The sequence below is a fragment of the Chrysochloris asiatica genome, unplaced genomic scaffold, assembly GCF_000296735.1.
Source record: "Chrysochloris asiatica unplaced genomic scaffold, ChrAsi1.0 scaffold00047, whole genome shotgun sequence".
NCBI lineage: Eukaryota > Metazoa > Chordata > Mammalia > Afrosoricida > Chrysochloridae > Chrysochloris > Chrysochloris asiatica.
The window spans coordinates 12,037,675-12,054,819 of record NW_006408565.1 but is presented as its reverse complement, the minus strand read 5'-3'; the positions used below and the strand labels follow the sequence as shown (position 1 = coordinate 12,054,819).

Here is a 17,145-nt window from a genome sequence, read left to right as displayed (position 1 = left end):
ATCTATTGTATTTGCAGTAATCTTTAATTATAAAAGCTATTACTATGGAATGGATTATCAATGCTATTCATTTCGGTATTGTTGCCTGGTAACATTCCTTTGTGTCCAAGACACGCATGTTCCTGTAGTTACCCGCTGAAGAAGTGAAACCTTCCTCTCTCCTAGCCATTTTGCCATCACAGTATTATAAAAAGCTATTTTGAGAGATACAAGAACCAAATCTGTGGGGTGAAAAATGGGCCTAGTGTGATGACAGCCTGAGTTTTTGAAAAGACTTCATTTTAACCAGAATAGTTCTTCATCATGTGACGTTCCCCCAGTAGCAAGGCAGATGAAAAAAAGAAAACAGTTTCTTTTTCTAAACAATTTCTAAACAGTTAGCTGCATTCTGCTCTCCTCTTTTGCCTGGCATTTGGTCTCCATTACAGACCAATCTTGACTGTGTGGGACCCATTTTGCATGTCCCCACGGTCTGCATGAGCGACAAGAAGTTGTGCATCTTTCGGGTTTTGATGATTTCCAACCTAAGATTTCTCTGATCACTTATGGAGAACACAGGGCATTAGTGCAGGTAAAGTCTGTTTGTGCTTCTGTGAAGTCAGGTTATCACCATCACCCTGCTGGTTTTGAAAATGCCCCATTAGCGGAGGAAATGGTGGCAGAGTTATCACCAGAAGTACTCAGAATCGTTCTCTTTAAAAGGTCACACTGGTGGAATTTTCCGATAACACTTGGCACTGCTATTTTTTTTATGTAAGTGGGGAAGCAGCTGCTCCAGGCCTGGAAAGAGGTCATTTGTTGGGTTCTGGATTTCCAGTTATGGCTGTAACCCCGCAAAAATGGTTATCGCTTAAAGATAATTACATTCCACATTGTTCATGCTAAACTCTTGAGATGGACTGATTGGCGTATTTAAATCTCATCTCCTAGGCATTTGCTAATTATCATAGCCTAGTTGGGGGAAAGAAGGAAAAAAAAAAAAAAAAAACCCTAATCAAATAGCTGTTTAGAAATGCTTTGCATTTTAAAATTGTGCTGGGTTTACAGGGAGAAGGGCGCTATGCTACCAGTTCTCCGGGGTTCTGTCTCCGGCCTTAGGAGGGCTTAAACTTCCAATGGTTTCAGTAGCCACCGCTAATCATCACTCAGGAAACTTTTTTTTTTTTCCTTTGCATTTCAGTTCTCTTTTAGCATCATTTCCACTTCCATCCCTGACCCTCTTTCATCACCCTCTGAGTAGAGCATTCTCACTTAGTGATTCCACATCCAGGAGGGCGCTGTTGAATTCCAGCTAATGAGCCTCTTCCTTTTAAGTGTAACCAACCAGGCCTGGAGTCAAATCTGAGAGCAAATGGCCACTCACAGCGTCCTCAGGTTCATAAATGGGACAGCAAGTGCAGAGTGAAAGCAAGAGGCATTTCTTCCTCTTGCCCAGATAAAAGAGAAAACCAAAACAGCAGCATCTCAGGTCAGCAGGGTGAGTAGAATCTATTCTTCTTAGAAAAGGCACCCAAGACTTGATGCTATTTTATCAGCCACAGTAGAGAAGAACCGGACCCCAGCCCCTGCAGCTGCCCGCTGAGCTGACATCCTGCCATGCCATGGATTTTCAGGCACTGTGCTTGGCATTGGGAACATAGGACGTTTTCTCCCTTATACAGAATCTACGATTGTCAGTGACAGAAATCGTACCGAAGCCTTTCTTTTATAGGGAATGTCTGCAAGGGCCTGATTTATGAAAGAGCCCCAGTGAGCCTATGTCACCCATAGCTGTACCTCAAAAGCAAGTACAGGGAAGAAGAACTTGGTGAAGGTTTTGTGGCATCACCTGTCAGGGTCTGTTTTGCCCACACTGTAGGAGCTGCCATCTTCCTGCAGCCGTTTTTTTTTTTTTTTTACAAGCCCCAGCAGGAAGCCCAGATCTGGAGGCAGCCTCAAAACAATAAAATCCAGGTCCTATTAGAAGCCCAAGCAGTAGCACTGAGGCAGGTGTATCCAGCTATTTGGGAGCAGGATGCTTGCATCTGAGGGAGGTGGGAGGAGAAAGCAAAAAATCAAGCCAGCGAAAAATCAAACAAAATGAAGGCTGGTTGTGAGCTTTGATTCTGACAATTTAAACAATTCAAAAATCTGTGAGATGTGAAGATCTGAGTTTTCCCTCTCCCTCCTTGCCTGTCCCATTAGTTCATCAAGATTAGAGCCTTTTGGTTTTCATAGTTAATTATTCTTTGTATTCTATTTCAGGGTTTTGAAATAAAATTACTTGGTGTTTGACTCTCTCCCGTGTGATTAGGTTATCTTTTATAAGACGACTGCAATACTTTCAAAAACTCCTCGCTTCAAGTCAGCACTGTCAAGGAAAATGTCCTAAGTGTCCCATGAAATTCAATCTTGTAGGAGTGAGAAAACACCACCAGCCCCTTATTACGAATCCAGAAGTGCCAGCACACACCATCCATCATCACAGACCTAGAAAAATGAAAGGAAAACCTACGTTGAGCTGTCTGATTAATGCAAACTCAAGGAGTGCTTATGGGCTGGCAGCTACTTGGTTTCGCAGAATGAATGAGCTCCAAGACCTGAGTCATTTTATATGGTATTTGTAAGGCTAAGCAGCTCTGTTTACTGCTTGGAATGCTCTCTGCTGTTGTGAATGAGGAACGTTTTCAGTGATTTTTGCAAGCCTTTCTAGACCAAAGAAGAAAACGTGTACTTTGGGTTCTTTACTCTCGGGGGTCTGGGAGAAATAAGGACAAAAAGGTAAATGCATTTCTTGAGTTATAAATAGAGAGAAGGAGGAACATTTTTTTTCATGTAGAAATTAAGGTCTCAGTTCAGTTATTATCTTGGAGAACTGACCACTCCCAACATTTATCTTGTTTGATTTTTCTTCATTGGGTTTATCACCATTCAAAAGTGCTCTGCTTGCTTTTGATTCTTGTTGTCTATCTACCCACACTAGGATGTATGAGCTGGTAAGGTAGGCATGTTGCCTATCTGTGTACCAGAACACTCTGGGCAGCTGTTCAATATGCATTTCCTAAATGGGTGCCAGTGTGGCAGGGTAATGTCAAGGAAAGAAAAAGAAGAAGCAAAGATTGGGAGCAGACAAATCTGGGTTTGGCTGTGTGCCCTTGGACCGATGGAACCTCTCTGCACCTCAATTTCCTTGTCTGTAAAATGGGCACATACCTACTTCTCAGTAAAGCATTGGAGGATCCGATGACAAAGTGTATGCTAATTTCTGGCACCGGGCCTGGTATATGGAGGTACTCGGTACTGGTTGCTTCTTCAGGCCTTCATCGAAACAGTTTTACTGAACAAGAGGTGCCTTGTGTGTCTATAAAATAAATGGTCGGCAGATCTCAGGTCTTGAGTCCAGGATGGACTAACCCAGGAGAATCCTACCAATGCTCTTTGGGAGAACCACCAGAAACTGAGGCTAGTGCCATATGGATAAGTAAGAAACAGGTCCCCAGGATTCTGTATCCAAAGCTGGTTCCTCAAGGGCTGGTGGCACGGACTGGGAAACCAGAGTCCTGCCCTCCTGGAGCCTGCTTGTCCCTGTGACCTAAGAGGTCCTGAGGCAGGTCACTGAGGCCCCTTGCTGATGCAGAGAAGCCACAAGGCAGTCTTTAGAAAGTGAGTATCAAGGCTAGCGTTTCAGATTTTAAATAGCATTTCCTCCCTGGGAAGCCCAGCTCTCCCAGCTTTTTGTTAGTTTCCTGATTTCACCTTAAGTCTCTTTGTACTTTTTTCTTCCCTTCCTCCTTCCCTCCTTCCCTCCTTCCCTCCCTTCTTCTACTTTCCATTCTTTCTTCCTTTGTTTTCTTCACATCTGAGCAGAAGAACTTGTTCTGCCTCTTTACGGTCCAGAGGCTCCAGGCATGGCTGGGTACTTTAAAGCTGGCCATCCATTCCTTCATTCCTTCTAGCAGACCACCGTCGGGCAGCGGGAATTTGGACATTTCCCATTTTCAAAGAGAAGCAGGCCTCAGGAAGAGCCCGTCATCCAGTCCCTCTTTGATTCTCTGTGCGCCATGTGCTGTCCAGCGATGCTGGGTCGATGCTTTTGTTCACTCATTCATTAGACAGCAAGCAGCCTAGTGAGATGGAAAGGGACAAAGCCTTTTGAATCAGTGGGACCTAAGCTTCAAACACTGGCTCTGCCACTTGCCAGTTGTGTAGCCAGGGATGGATTCTGGGAAAAGCAGATGGCAACTCTTACCTTGGACTCTGAGGGTTGGTGGGTGGGAAGCAGTTAGTGTGTTGTTAAGAGTGCTGATTCCCAGCTCTCTTCCTACATCCCTTTTCTAGTGCTGCCACACTTTGTCTTATGTCTTTCAACAAGTTATTGAGCCCTCTTGTTGCTGTTGTGGCTGTGAAGTCGGTGTTGACTCATAGCGACCCTGTATAGGGTTTCCTAGGAGCGGCTGGTGGGGTTGAACTGCTGACCTTGTGATTAGCAATCCAGTGTTTATCGTACAGCACCACACCAGGAACTCCATTTAACCCTCTGGACTCAATTACTCACTAGCTTCATCTGTAAAATGGGGATAATAAATGCAGAGCTTGTGCTTGTGAAGGGTTCAGCACATAGTGATTGGATAGTAGATGTCACCATTGTGACACATTGTTACTACAGCTGCTCTGAGTTCCTCTGGTTGCCCAGACTCTGGGCTGTGGGTTGTGGAGGTGGAGGTGAATAGGTCTTGATGCTCACAGGGGACAGGAGAAACAGCCATGAAATACATCATTACCCTGCAGAGGTGTAAGTCCCGAATGCTGGTGCCCAGTCTCAGGACTATCAGAACTCCTCAGGCATAAATGGATGGTGGTGGAATGGAGAGCACGTTAGAGACTGGGGGGTCGGTTTGTTCATTGGCAAGTATAAAGGCCTGAGCTGGTGTACTAGTTTCCTGTTGCTGTTGTAACAAATTAGTATAGACTTGTTGCTGTTGTTGTTGAGCTGGTTCTGACCCATAGCAACCCCATGTAGGGTTTCTGAGGTGTGGCTGGTGGGTTTGAACCGCTGACCTTGTGGTTAGTAGTCCAGTGCTGATCCTACAGCACCACACCAGGATCCATAGATTTAGTGATTTCAAACAACACAGGTTTATTGTTTCAGTTCTGGAAGTCAGATGTCTAAAATGGATTTGCAGGGTTGTTTCTTTCTGGAGGTTCTAGGGGAGAATCTGTTTTCTTGCCTTTTCCAGTTTCCTTCTGTTGTGCATGAGGTCGATGTGCGGCGGAACTAACCTAACAACAGGAGCTACCGACATTCTTTGGCTCATGGCCCCTTTTTAACTTCAAAACCAGCATGGCCAGTGAGTCTCACATGATACCTACTCCCCTGCCGCTCTCTGTCACTTACAAGCACTCTTGTTGTTGCGTTGGACCCATTCAGATAACTCAGGACAATCTCCTCGTCTCAAGATCAGCTGATGAGCAATCTTCATTGCTATGTAACCTAACGTGTTCACAGATTCCAGAGATTAGGACACCATCACTGATAAGCTATTATTCTGACTACCACGTGTGGGAGCAGGGCAGGTGAATTTGAGGTGATGTTCAAAGGTTTCTGTGACTGGAGTGTGGGGAGGGGTTCGAGAAGCAAGTCTTCCAGGTCCAGTGTGATAGGAGGTGCTTAGAGGGCCTCCCACAGAGGGATGGCATCCAGTGGGTTTTGAAAGGATGGGGTTAAGGTGAGGCAAGAGAGGGAGTGGGGAGACCAACTGGGAGCTCATTGCCAAGGTTCAGATGAGAGGTGGTGGTGATCTTGCAGGGAGCCACTGGGGATGGGGGTGGATGGGAGGTATATGTAGAGTGTAGTCAGCATACTGGGGAGTTGATGTGAGGTGTGGAGTGAAGGGGACTAATAGTAAACTCAAGTGTCTGTGTTCCAGGCACTGAGCTGAGCTCCTTATATTATCAGAATCCTTACCATATTCAGTCAAGGTGGGTTCTGCCATCACTTGCTGAGAGGCAGGGGAGCAAGGTAGCCAACGCACAGACTGCCTAGTTCAAATCCCAGGTCTACCTATTATGGGCAAGTGCCTCAGTTTCCATATCTGAGAATGGAAGCTAGTAAGATTAGTGTGGGAGCACTGTGGCTTCATACAGTAAGTCCTGGACTGCAAACTACAAGGTCTGCAGTTCGAGCCCACGAGCCACTCTATGGAAGAAAGATAAGGCTTTCTGTTCCCATGAAGATTTCAAGCCTTGGATACTGGGTTGCTATGAGTTGGATGGAACCCACTCCATGGTGCTTAACAACACCAAGATTAGTGTGCAGATGAAATGAGTCCATGCATGTGTAAAGCACCAGGGACTCATGGAGAACATTGTTGTTAGGTACTGCCAAGTCAGTTCTGACTCATAGCAACCCTGTGGACAACAGAACAAAACACTGCCTGCCCTCCACCCTCCTCACAGTTGTTGCTGTGTTTGAGCCCATTGCTGCAGGCATCACATAGAGGGTCTTCCTCTTTTATGCTGACCTGCTATTTTCCCAAGCATGATGTCCTTCGCCAGGGACTGGTCCTTCCTGACCATATGTCCGAAGTATGAGGCACGAAGCCTTGTCATCCTGGCTTCCAAGGAACATTCTAATTGCACTTCTTCTAACACAGATTTGTTTGTTCTCCTTCAACACCATAACCCAAAGGCATCAATTCTTCTGCGGTCTTCCTTATTCACTGTCCAACTTTCACATGCATGTGAGCCTATTGAAAATACCATGGCTTGGGTCAGGCGCAAATTTGTCCTCAATCTGACATCTTTGCTCTTGAAAACTTTAAATAGGTCTTGTGCAGTTTTACCTAACTAGTTCGCCGATTGATTTCTTGACTGTTGGTGGTAGGGCCAAGCAAAATGTAGTCTTTGACAACATCAATCTTTTCTCCATTTTTCATGATGTTATTTATTGGTCCAGTGGTGAAGATTTTTGTTTTCTTTACATTGATGTGCAACCCATATCAAAAGCTGTAGTCTTTGATCTACATTTTAAATCCTCTTCGCTTTCAGCAAGATTGTATCATCTGCATATCGCAGGTTGTTAATGAGTCTACCTCCAATCCTGACACCATGATCTTCTTCATATAATCTGGCTGGAGGATGAGGATATTTTGTGCAAAAGCCCTGTGGCAGGAGGAGCCCTGGTTGTGTGCAGAACTGAGTGTGGCTAAGGCTTGGAATTCGGCAGGGCTTGAGAGATCATGTCAAGAAATTTGATCTTTATACCTTACCTAATTGAAGTGTTTGAGTGTGTGTCTGTATTGGGGTTGGGGAGCGATATGAATAAATTTGCATTTTAAATAGATCACACTTTGTTGGCAGCAGTGTGGAAAGCAATTTGGAATGAGGCCAGAGAGGACTCCTCTCTGCCTGGTAGGAGGCTGCTGAAGGAGTCCAGGGAGGGATGAGAGTGCTCAGTTGGGGAGGTACTTGTGGTGGTGGGGAGAGCGAGGTGAATGGAGAGATACTTAGTGGGTAAATGAACAGGATAACAACCATCCTCTGGCTGCCTTTCAATGAGCACAAATTAGGTTCCAGCCATTGTATCATCATCCTCTTACAGGTGAGGAAACTTGAGACTCAAAGAGGTGATGTTACTTGCTCAAGGCAGGCTTTAAAGTGCATTGAAATCACCTGGTGACCTTGTTGAACCTCAGATTCTGAGTCCCTGGGTCTGGGTGGAGCCTATGGTGTGGCTGGTCCTCCCAAGCACAGTGGCCTGTCTGCCTCCAGGGCTCACACGCTTGGCTCTGGTGCCTTAGAGCAGCTGCAAAGGGGCTGAGGTTACTGAGACATCTCAAATCCCAATCCCTGGGCAGAGTGTGGGGAAAGCTGTTTGGACCTTGGACCTCAGATAGATAGAAAAACATGTAACACTTTTGCTTCCCTACATTTGCCTTTCAGTAGCTCAAGCAGACTCCTAGCCCAGCCAAATCCCACGAGCATCCAACTTCTGAAGTGCAAACCAGGGATTCTGTGGAGTCACAGGTCATTTTGTGTTGCACTGAGAGATCAGGGTAGATGAAGAAATCTAATGTGGATGGTTTTCAGCAGTTTCCCAGGGCAGGGCTGAAGGCGAAGGGAAAAAGCAGCCCATGGGTCTAATCTCCCTATCTGTGAGGTCATTAGATCCTGGGATCATTAGAGACCAAATCCTTTCCAGATCAGCTCTTGCAAATGTCGCTCCCCCCACCAGTGTTCCTGCTGGGAGATGCCAATAAGGCTTCATCTCATGGTGTGAACACTTGTCCTTAATGACTGGAAAATCCATTTCCCTTCTTGGAAGCTCTAAGAAGGTCCTAGGTCACTGCCGGATCTGGTCCTGTCTGTGAGCTCTCTCCCTGTTCCTACCCTCCCTCCCCACTTGCCCTCAAAGACTTCCTGATGCAAACTTTCTATTGGTTTTCCACTCTCCCATTTCCTCCCCTCGGTGAATGCATCCTTTCTCTCTTGGTTCCATTTTATCTGGGCCCCTCCTCAGATTGGGGGTCGGGGAGGAAGGTCTGAACCTAGGTGACACCATGAAAATCCAGTCTACTTTCCGAGAATTCATGAGCTTGGCAATCGTTAGAGAATTTTGAAATTATAACAAATCTACCTTGAATTGGAACAGATTGCCCAACAAGCAAGGTAAGGTGCTTATTTACTTACTGTGTTAGTAAATATGTAAGCAAGTTAACAAGTAAGCACCAGTAAGCCTATGCTTACCTTGCTTGCTGAGTACTCCATCCCTGTCAGGGATTTGGAAAAAGGCGCTAGTTTTGAAGGCAGTTGCTGTGGAGCTGGAGTTAGGGTGAATCTATATCTAGCAGCAGAATCTTTGATATGGTGAAAAATGTGGTGTTGTTCACTACAGATTAGTAAGTAAATTGCAGTCAGCCCAAGCTTGCCTTGTCTTTTGGGTAATTGGACCCTGGCTTCGAACCAGCAGATATTTTACATGTGAAGATTGTGTGTGAAGATTTGGTGAGCACCTTTTATTTAGTGAAGAACTGGCAAGATGTCTTAGGAGCCGACTCTGGTTGTTCTGCCTGTGTTACTTCATTATCACAGCTTTTTAAAAATGTTTTTACCGGATTTTGTGGTCTGTTGTTTGGAGTTCTGTGTATCTGTAAATCATAGACAACCAGGAGGGAGGGGCTTCCAGAGACATCCAGAGCCACGCTCTGTCTCTAGCATGGACACACACACACACATGCCTGCTGTGTATTTCTAGAGCCCAGTGGGAGGAGCAGAGTAGGATTTCTCTTGGTATTTAGCTCTCCTGTCTCTTGATCCCTTGAGTCTGCCCCTGGCAGCTGCTTCTGCGTGCCGCCCTGTGTTCTCAGAGACCGGATCATACCTGTGCTATTAACTCCCTGGCCGTGGCAAATCACTTCCCTTCCCTGGATCTCACATCCTTCCTGTAAGATGTGTCTGCTGGGACAGAGGCTGGCTTTGGCCCTAAAGTCCTGTTTGAGCTGGGGATTCTGGCTCTGTGTTTCTCTTTATGTTGTTTCATTTGCTGGATGGTCTTCTCTCTGATTCCCAGCTGTAAGGACCTTCCTCTCTTCCATCAAATCCTAACCCAGTCAGCTCCACATGATTGCCAACCACCTAAGTGCTCTCTGAATCCCCTGTTGACTTCCGGATTGTGGTGTTCAGTGCTGTCACGTTGGTTCCCACTCACTGATTTACGGGTATTGTTGCTGCTAAGTGCCATTAAGTCGGTTACCACTTATAGCGACACTGTCTGAGATTTCTAAGGAGTGACTGGTGGATTTGAACCTCTGACCTTGTGGTTAGCAGGCCAGTACTTATCCTATAGTGCCACACCAGGACTTCCTTGAATGTACAGTGGTGGCGGTGGTAGTGTGCCATGGAGTCAGTTCTGACTCATAGCGACCCTGTACAGGGTTTCCAAGGCTGTAAATCTTTATGGGAGCAGAAAGTCTCATCTTTCTCCCATAGAACAGCTGGTAGTTTCTAACTGCTGACCTTGAGGTTAGCAGCCCAACTTTTAACCACTATGTTACCAGAGCTCCTTTCTTGAAGTATTGTTGTTGTTAAGTGCCGTCGAGTCGATCCTGACCCATAGCAACCCTGTATAGGGTTTCCGAGGAGCAGCTAGTGAGCTTGAACCACCTTGCAGTTCAAATGGTTTTGCAGTCTGGCACATTAACCCACAGTACCACACCAGGAATCCCCTTGAATGTATAGATGGGTGAAAATGACATCAACAGCCTCCCACAAAACTCCCTAATGGGTTTGTTTGTTGAAAATTTTCAGACTTGCAGAAAAATTGCAAAAATTGACCAAAGATTTCGCATTTACCTTTACCCAGATTCTTCAGATGTTAAAGCTTTACTGTTTGTTCTTTGTCCGTCTCTGTCTGTACTGCCCTTCTCTCTCTCCTCTCTCTACGAATATACACACAATTACTATTTTCTGAACCATTTGAGAGTAAAATGTAAATATGAGCCTTCTTCCCCTTAAATACTTCATTGTGTATTTCCAAATGTTCCAACATTACACAGTAAAACCATCAAAATCAGGACATTAACATTGGTACAGTTCTATTATCTGATGCCTCTATACTACTCAAATTTTGCCAGTTGTTTCCAGTGTTCTCTACAACAAAAATAATATTTATTGTTGCTATAGCTCTGGTAGTGTAGTGGTTACAAATCGGGCTGTGAACCACAAGGTCAGCAGTTTGAAACTACCAGCTGTTCCGCAGGAGAAAGATGAGGCTTTCTGCTCCCGTAAAGATTTACAGCCTTGGAAACCCTTACAGGGTCGCTATGAGTAGGAACCGACTCCACGGCACATAACAACAACAACATAGTTATTTTGGAGTCCTGATGTGGCACTGTGGGTTAATGTGCTGGACTGCAAAATTGCTTTGAACCATAAGGTCAGTGGTTCAAACTCACTAGCTGCTCTTCGGAACCCTATACAGAGTTGCTCTGAGTTGGAACCAACTTCATGGCATTCAACAACAACATAGTAATTTCGTCTCTGGATCCAGTCCAGTCCATGATTCATGTTGCGTTTTTGTGGCCGTATCTCTTTTATCTCCTTCCGTCTAGAATGTGTCCTTAGTCTTTTCCTTTTCATTCATCATCTTACTGCTTTTGAAGAGTTTTCCCTCAAGTTGAGTTTGGTAATTCCATGTTGAACTTATTTCATTTTTCTGTCCAAATTGTTTTTAAAGTGGTGACGCCCTTTTACCTTCCCACTAGCAGTGTGTGAGGGTTCCATATTTCTCCACATCCTCACCAATGTAACATGTCTTTTTTATTACAATCTTCCTAGTGGGACAAGTATGTTTTTAGTTAGTGAGTTACAAGCATTTTGTGCAACAAATGATGATCATAGGAGCCAAAATGGGCTTTCTGTGAACAAATCATGCCAGTCTAACCCTTTATTTTCCTTAAAAAGAAAAATGGACCATTTTCGTTGTACTAGGGTAGAGTGTTTTTGTATTTTTGCCCTGTCTTTCACAATATTGCTGTGGACAAAAATGGAAACGCAGGGGTTGTACTGATTGTGTGGTAGCTTCCTTGTCTGCTGAGGAGTGACATTTGAGAGCAGTGCTAGACCCAGGAGACAAGCCCCTGGTGCTCTTTCCCAGACTCTTTCCTCAGCCTGGCTCCTTAGTATTTCTCTCAAGAACCTGGGAGGGGACCACAGATGATGCTCCCATAGAGTACAGCTATACAAAGCCAGCAGACACGTAACTTGTTGAACGGTAGGACCTGGTGCTAGGAAGGCCCCACTTGCATGGAAGGGTAAGCACAGTCCCCTGAGATGCATGACAAATGGTAAGTCCAGGCCTCCTGAACCGGTTCCAGATGTATCCAGGGAGTGTTGACACTTTGGTCTCTGCTCATGACTGGAAGGGTAGCCCACCATGGCAGATGGACAACAAAGTGTCAAGGCACCCTGGGAAGCAAAGATCCTGGTCTTTGGAGTTTCAGAGGGGCACCGTGTATGAGTGCAGGGCATTCAGAACTCCACCACAGAGAAAGTGCCAAAGAGCTGGCTCTTCAGCTGGGGAAGAAGCAGCCAAAGGAGACTTGAGAGTTGGCTCCCATGCCTGAAAGTCTGTAGACACAGGATGAGCTGTCTTCCCTATGGCCCATAAGGGAAACTAGATTTTGATTAAGTGAGGAAGAACTTGGTGAAAGTCCCCAGTTGGAATGGCTGAAGTGGTGAGCATCCTGTCACAGGAGGTGTTAGAGGAGAGACTGTTGAATCCTTGATTGTGGAGCTTGCTGTGACAATTCTCCTTTGGGAAGGAGGTGACCTAGAGGACTTTTGAGGTCTGAGAGCTGCCTAAATGTGAAGTCAGGGGTCGTCCAAGGCCTGTATCACAACTTCCAGTTTGTATAAATAGTCGCCTTTCTGTGAGCCCTCCCCTTCATGTGTGCCATCGGGACACTTAGGTCTCCATGGAGGCTAACTTGAGATTCATGCTTGTCCTCTTTGGAGCACCTCCCTTGTTCAGCAGGCCTTCCTCTCCTGTTAGCATGGTCTCAGGTCTCCCTGCCTCATGGTAAGCTATTAAAGATCAGAACCAATTCTCCTATTTGTTCTTGCATTCATTCCACAGATACTGAGTGAACACCTACTATGTTGTAGTCCCCAAACGAGAGCAGAGGCTAGGAGGCTTGATCAAATAGTTACAAGTACAAACATTTGACTACAGACCAATATGGGACTATATGCAGCAGGGTGGTGGGTGGGAGTGTGGTTGGTGTCCTGGTGGTGACCACAGCAGTGCCCTCACAACAGATGCAGCCCAGGCACAGGACAGGAATCCTGGTGGGGTTGTGTGTTACAGTGAACTGTCTAATAAGGTTTCTTACGCTGTAATCTTTATGGAAAGCAGAACACCAGACATAACCATTGCTGTTCTGACTTGCCACTGGATGGGTTTGAACTGCTAGTCTTTCCATTACCAGCCACGTGCAAACCATTTGTCCCACCTTAGGGGGTGCTAGGGAGAGAACTGAGGACTGCCTGCCAGGGGCTCTCTCCTGGTCCCCTGCTCCTCTAGTGTCTTCACTGACTCCCCGTGCCCCATGTGCATTCAAGAGTCTTTGTGGACATGTGCACATGTGTGGGATTGAGAGGCAGCTCTACTTGCCTTCTGAATCCAGTTCCAAGTGAGGTGGGGATTATTTGCACCTTCGTTCCCCTCTGTTGATGTGGATGACTGTGAGAACGGGCCAGACTCCAAACATCTCCACGTCCCTGCAGTGACAGCGCCTCTGAGAACATGCAGATATCTACGATTCTCTTAATTACACCTGCACGCCCACTACTCTATTAGGCAGGAGGAGTTTTGAGGATAGGGTGCAGACCCACTCTGACAGAATCCCCCCTCCTCTCCCCCCACCCCGCTTCCTCCTCCTCTCCCACCCAGTCACCTCCCCACAACTCACAGATTCAATGGAGGAAACCCCCGGAGACGAGAGACAAAGGGAGAAGGCCAGTCTCCCTTAAGCACTCATACCCAGCAATTATTTCCTGTTATTGCCAATTCAAGATAAGTAGAAAATAACAGAGGAATGGAACCAGGACTCAAAGCCTGTGCCAAGTGCTTGGCATGCGTTACCATGACATTTGCATGTGTGTCACATGAGGAGTCACATGCCCTACCAGGCATGGGAGCGGGCCCTGCTGGAGTAGGAGTAGAGAGACCCTGATTCCAACCTGGCTGGTTGTGCCACCCAGACCACTCCATCTCAGAGTTTCATCACATGAAAATGACGAGGTGTACTAGATCGTCCTGCCATTCCGTGCAGAGTCCAGGTCATAGACTTGCCGGTTGTCCTCCCAGGCAGTCCAGGCACTCAGGTAACAGTGCCCAGCACAGCTGTAGTTACCATCCCGATGTGCTTGGAAAAGGCTGTTTAGAAGCCTTGGCAGTGGGAACAGCAGCAGATGGAGAATGCAGGTGGAGCCATCGTAGAGAAGGGGACTGAGGCCGAGGCAGGCCAGGAGGTAGGAGAAGAGCAAGAGGGTGCAGACCCTTTTCTGCAGATGAGGTGATAGATCCCTGGTTCTCACATGTGGCCCACCAGTAGTAGCACATGAAAACTTACTAAAAAGGCAAAGTCTTGGTCCCCATCACAGACCTGCTGTATCAGAAACTAGAGTGGGACCCAACCATCTTTAACAAGTCCTCCAGGTGATTCTGATGCACACGGCAGTTTGTGAAAGCATCTGAATGGATAGATGGAGGGATAGGTGGATGAGGCGAGGGAGACCAGATGGGAGTTTTGCAGACTGAAGCGGGAAGAGAACTAGCATTTGTTGAGCACCTGCTGTGCAGGCTGAAAACTGGGCTCCTTCCAGGGACTTTTTTTTTCTTTTAATCCTTGCATCGTGGCAAAGCAATTCCCATTCTCCCCACCTCACAAATGGGGCAGTTGGGGCTCAGACATTTCATCACTTGCCAAGGTTATAAAGTTAGTGGTAGAGGGACAGAGATTGCCTTAGAGTCCAAGTGTCCCTGGTCACATCATTAAGACAAAACAGAGCGTGGGGGTGGAGGCAAAGCACCGTCCTGCATCCCTGTTAGCCTGCGTTCCTGGTGCTCCTGAGGGGCTCAGACCTGGCTACCTCTATGTAAGAACTCACACACACACACTGGGTGACATGGATCCCTACTGGACCAAACACTGTGCTGCGTGCCATGGGGTAAACTGAGGCAAGACAAATGTAGTAGTTCCTGACCTCCTGGAGCTTACGATCCACAGCCAGGGAAACATAAGGTACTAGGGAACCTATTGGCCAGGGCAGGTCAAGACAAATGTTGGGGGACTTCAAATGGAATCATGCAGTGACTCTTGGGGATAGGAACAGGTTTTGAGGACAGTTCCAAGACTTCAGAGCCAGAAGGCCTGGACTCCGTTTCCAGCCTCCTCACTAACTGGCCTGAAGCAAGTTATTTCAGGTCTTCGGCCTGTTTCCTTATCTGTAAAACAGTTAACAATACCCTGCTCACTAGGTAGCTCTGTTAGATTAAGTGAGGTCATGTGTTCCCTTCACTTCAGAGGATTACTTTAGGCCAGAGCACAACAAAGAGGCTTCCTCACACAGACGGCTTTCATTTCGTCATTGAAGGATGGGTAGAATTGAATTTGTTTCATTTTGTGCGTTTTGTGGCTTCCCTGGGAAACCCAGGGGTGGACTTTGGGCACATGGCGTGGTCCAAGGAGAAGGACCCCCGTGGCAGCTGTGAATAAACTCCATTGGCTTCCTCAGTTTGAAACATGAAGGTTCTCTCTTACATGTGGTTTAAAACCCAATTGCAGAGGGCATAGCCAGGTGACCAGGTCACATTGTGGGGGATTGTCACACTGAAGTTCCCTGTGTTCTGCCTTTTCTTACAGATGATGCAGTTTGCCTGGCAAAGCTACAAGCGTTATGCAATGGGGAAAAACGAGCTCCGTCCACTAACGAAGGATGGCTATGAAGGAAGCATGTTCGGTGAGTTGATACCAGGGAGAGCCATGGTCCATCTCCTTGGTGGCCGAGCAGAACTTTCCTTTTAGCTCTTTGACTCCTAGGTTGGGTCTCTATTTCTCCAGACCTGGGGGCTCCCAGGTCTTAGGGTTTCTCATGGGCTATCCAGGCTTCTGAGCCATCCTGGATTGGGAGGAAACTCAGATGCTTACAGATTCCTTCACATTGACTTGTTTATTCCATAGAGCAAAGAAACCTGAAAATGTGCCTAGGGACTGTGAGGGACAGAGATTTATTTCCAGAGAGAAGGTTTGGAGCTCGGGAGGGTGTAAAAGGACTGGGCTGAATTTTAATCCAGGCCTCCTGAGCGTGGTTGTAAAATGAACCTGGTGTTTTCATAAAGAAACTGTACCTGTATACAATGGGGCTGGATGCATGTGCTGCCTTGTGAGTCTTGAGGCATGAGTTTTGAGATTCCCATGCTGACAACGTGGACAGATAGAGCTGTTGGGCGTTCATTCGGGACAGCAGTACAGTGCTGCTGCTTCACAGCTTGGAGCGTTTTATTTGGAGCCTCACTCACAGGTTGCCTGTCCTTCTTCTCCACCACTGGGCCCTTCTAACTCAGAAGGAGTCTTGAAAACCTTTCAGGCAGAGACTGCAAGGTGCCAGCGTGTGGGCTTGATCTCCAATTTCAGATTTGACACCAGTGGGTTGCCAACTCTCCTCTCTGCAGGCTTTTCACTTGAGAAGATGCTAGAGATAGCCTGGCTTCCTTCCTCCCTGGGAGACAGGAGCTAGCTGGGGCTGGAGGTGGGAAATGCGTTACCTGTATTCCTCACTCCTCAGAGACAAAAGTTCCTGAAGTCTGGAACCAAAGAGCCAAGTCTGAGATGGAAATTCCCAAGAAAGTCTTGAAATGAAATTTACTAGGAATGGCCTCCACCTATATGGCCCTGTCACAAGTTATTTGTGTTATGAGAAAGGTGGCCCAGGACCCACCTTCTTCCCTTCAACCAGCCAAGTTCGCAGCTTTTTCTGGCTGTTCCGAATACCTCTCCTCTTGGGGAGTACATATAGATTTGGTCTATTGTTGTTTTCTTTACCTGGATCATCATAGATATGTAGGAAGAAAAAGGAAGTGCCCAAAAGAGTAAATCAAAATCAAACCAAACTCACTGCCTTCAGGTTATTTTAACTCAGGTTGTTGTTGTTACGGTCCGCTCACCCTGCGTAGGTGTCTGAGGCGTGGCTGGTAAGTTTGAACTGATGACCTCATGGTTCAAACTGACCTAATCCAGTGCTTGTAGTGATTCTATAAGACAGAGCACAACTACTCCTTAGGGTTCCAAGATTGTAAATCTTGACAGGAGCAGACAGCTTCATCTTTCTCCTGCGGAGCACCTGGTGGGTTTAAACTGCCCACCTGTGGTTGGCAGCCCAATGCTTAACCCATGGTGCCACTATGACTCCTTAAAAAGAATACAGCAGGGGTTAATAGCGTGTTCTCCACCACTCGTCTGTCAGTTTGTCGTACTGTGGTGGCTTGTGAGTTGCTATGATTCTGAAAGCTATGCCATCGGTATTTTAAATACCAGCAGGGTCACCCATGGTGGACAGGTTTCAGATGAGCTTCCAGACAAAGACAGACTAGGAAGAAAGTGTGAC

The 17,145-nt window shown here is 46.6% G+C and overlaps 1 protein-coding gene across 1 annotated transcript in view; it reads left to right on the top strand.

The window, feature by feature from the left end:
* Positions 1–17,145, top strand: part of MAN1C1 (mannosidase, alpha, class 1C, member 1) — a 207,165-nt gene that overhangs the window by 70,774 nt on the left and 119,246 nt on the right. Inside the window, exon 2 of the mRNA XM_006862276.1 lies at positions 15,405–15,501. Coding sequence (XP_006862338.1) covers positions 15,405–15,501 — 97 coding nt within the window. The remainder of the gene's footprint in view (positions 1–15,404; positions 15,502–17,145) is intronic.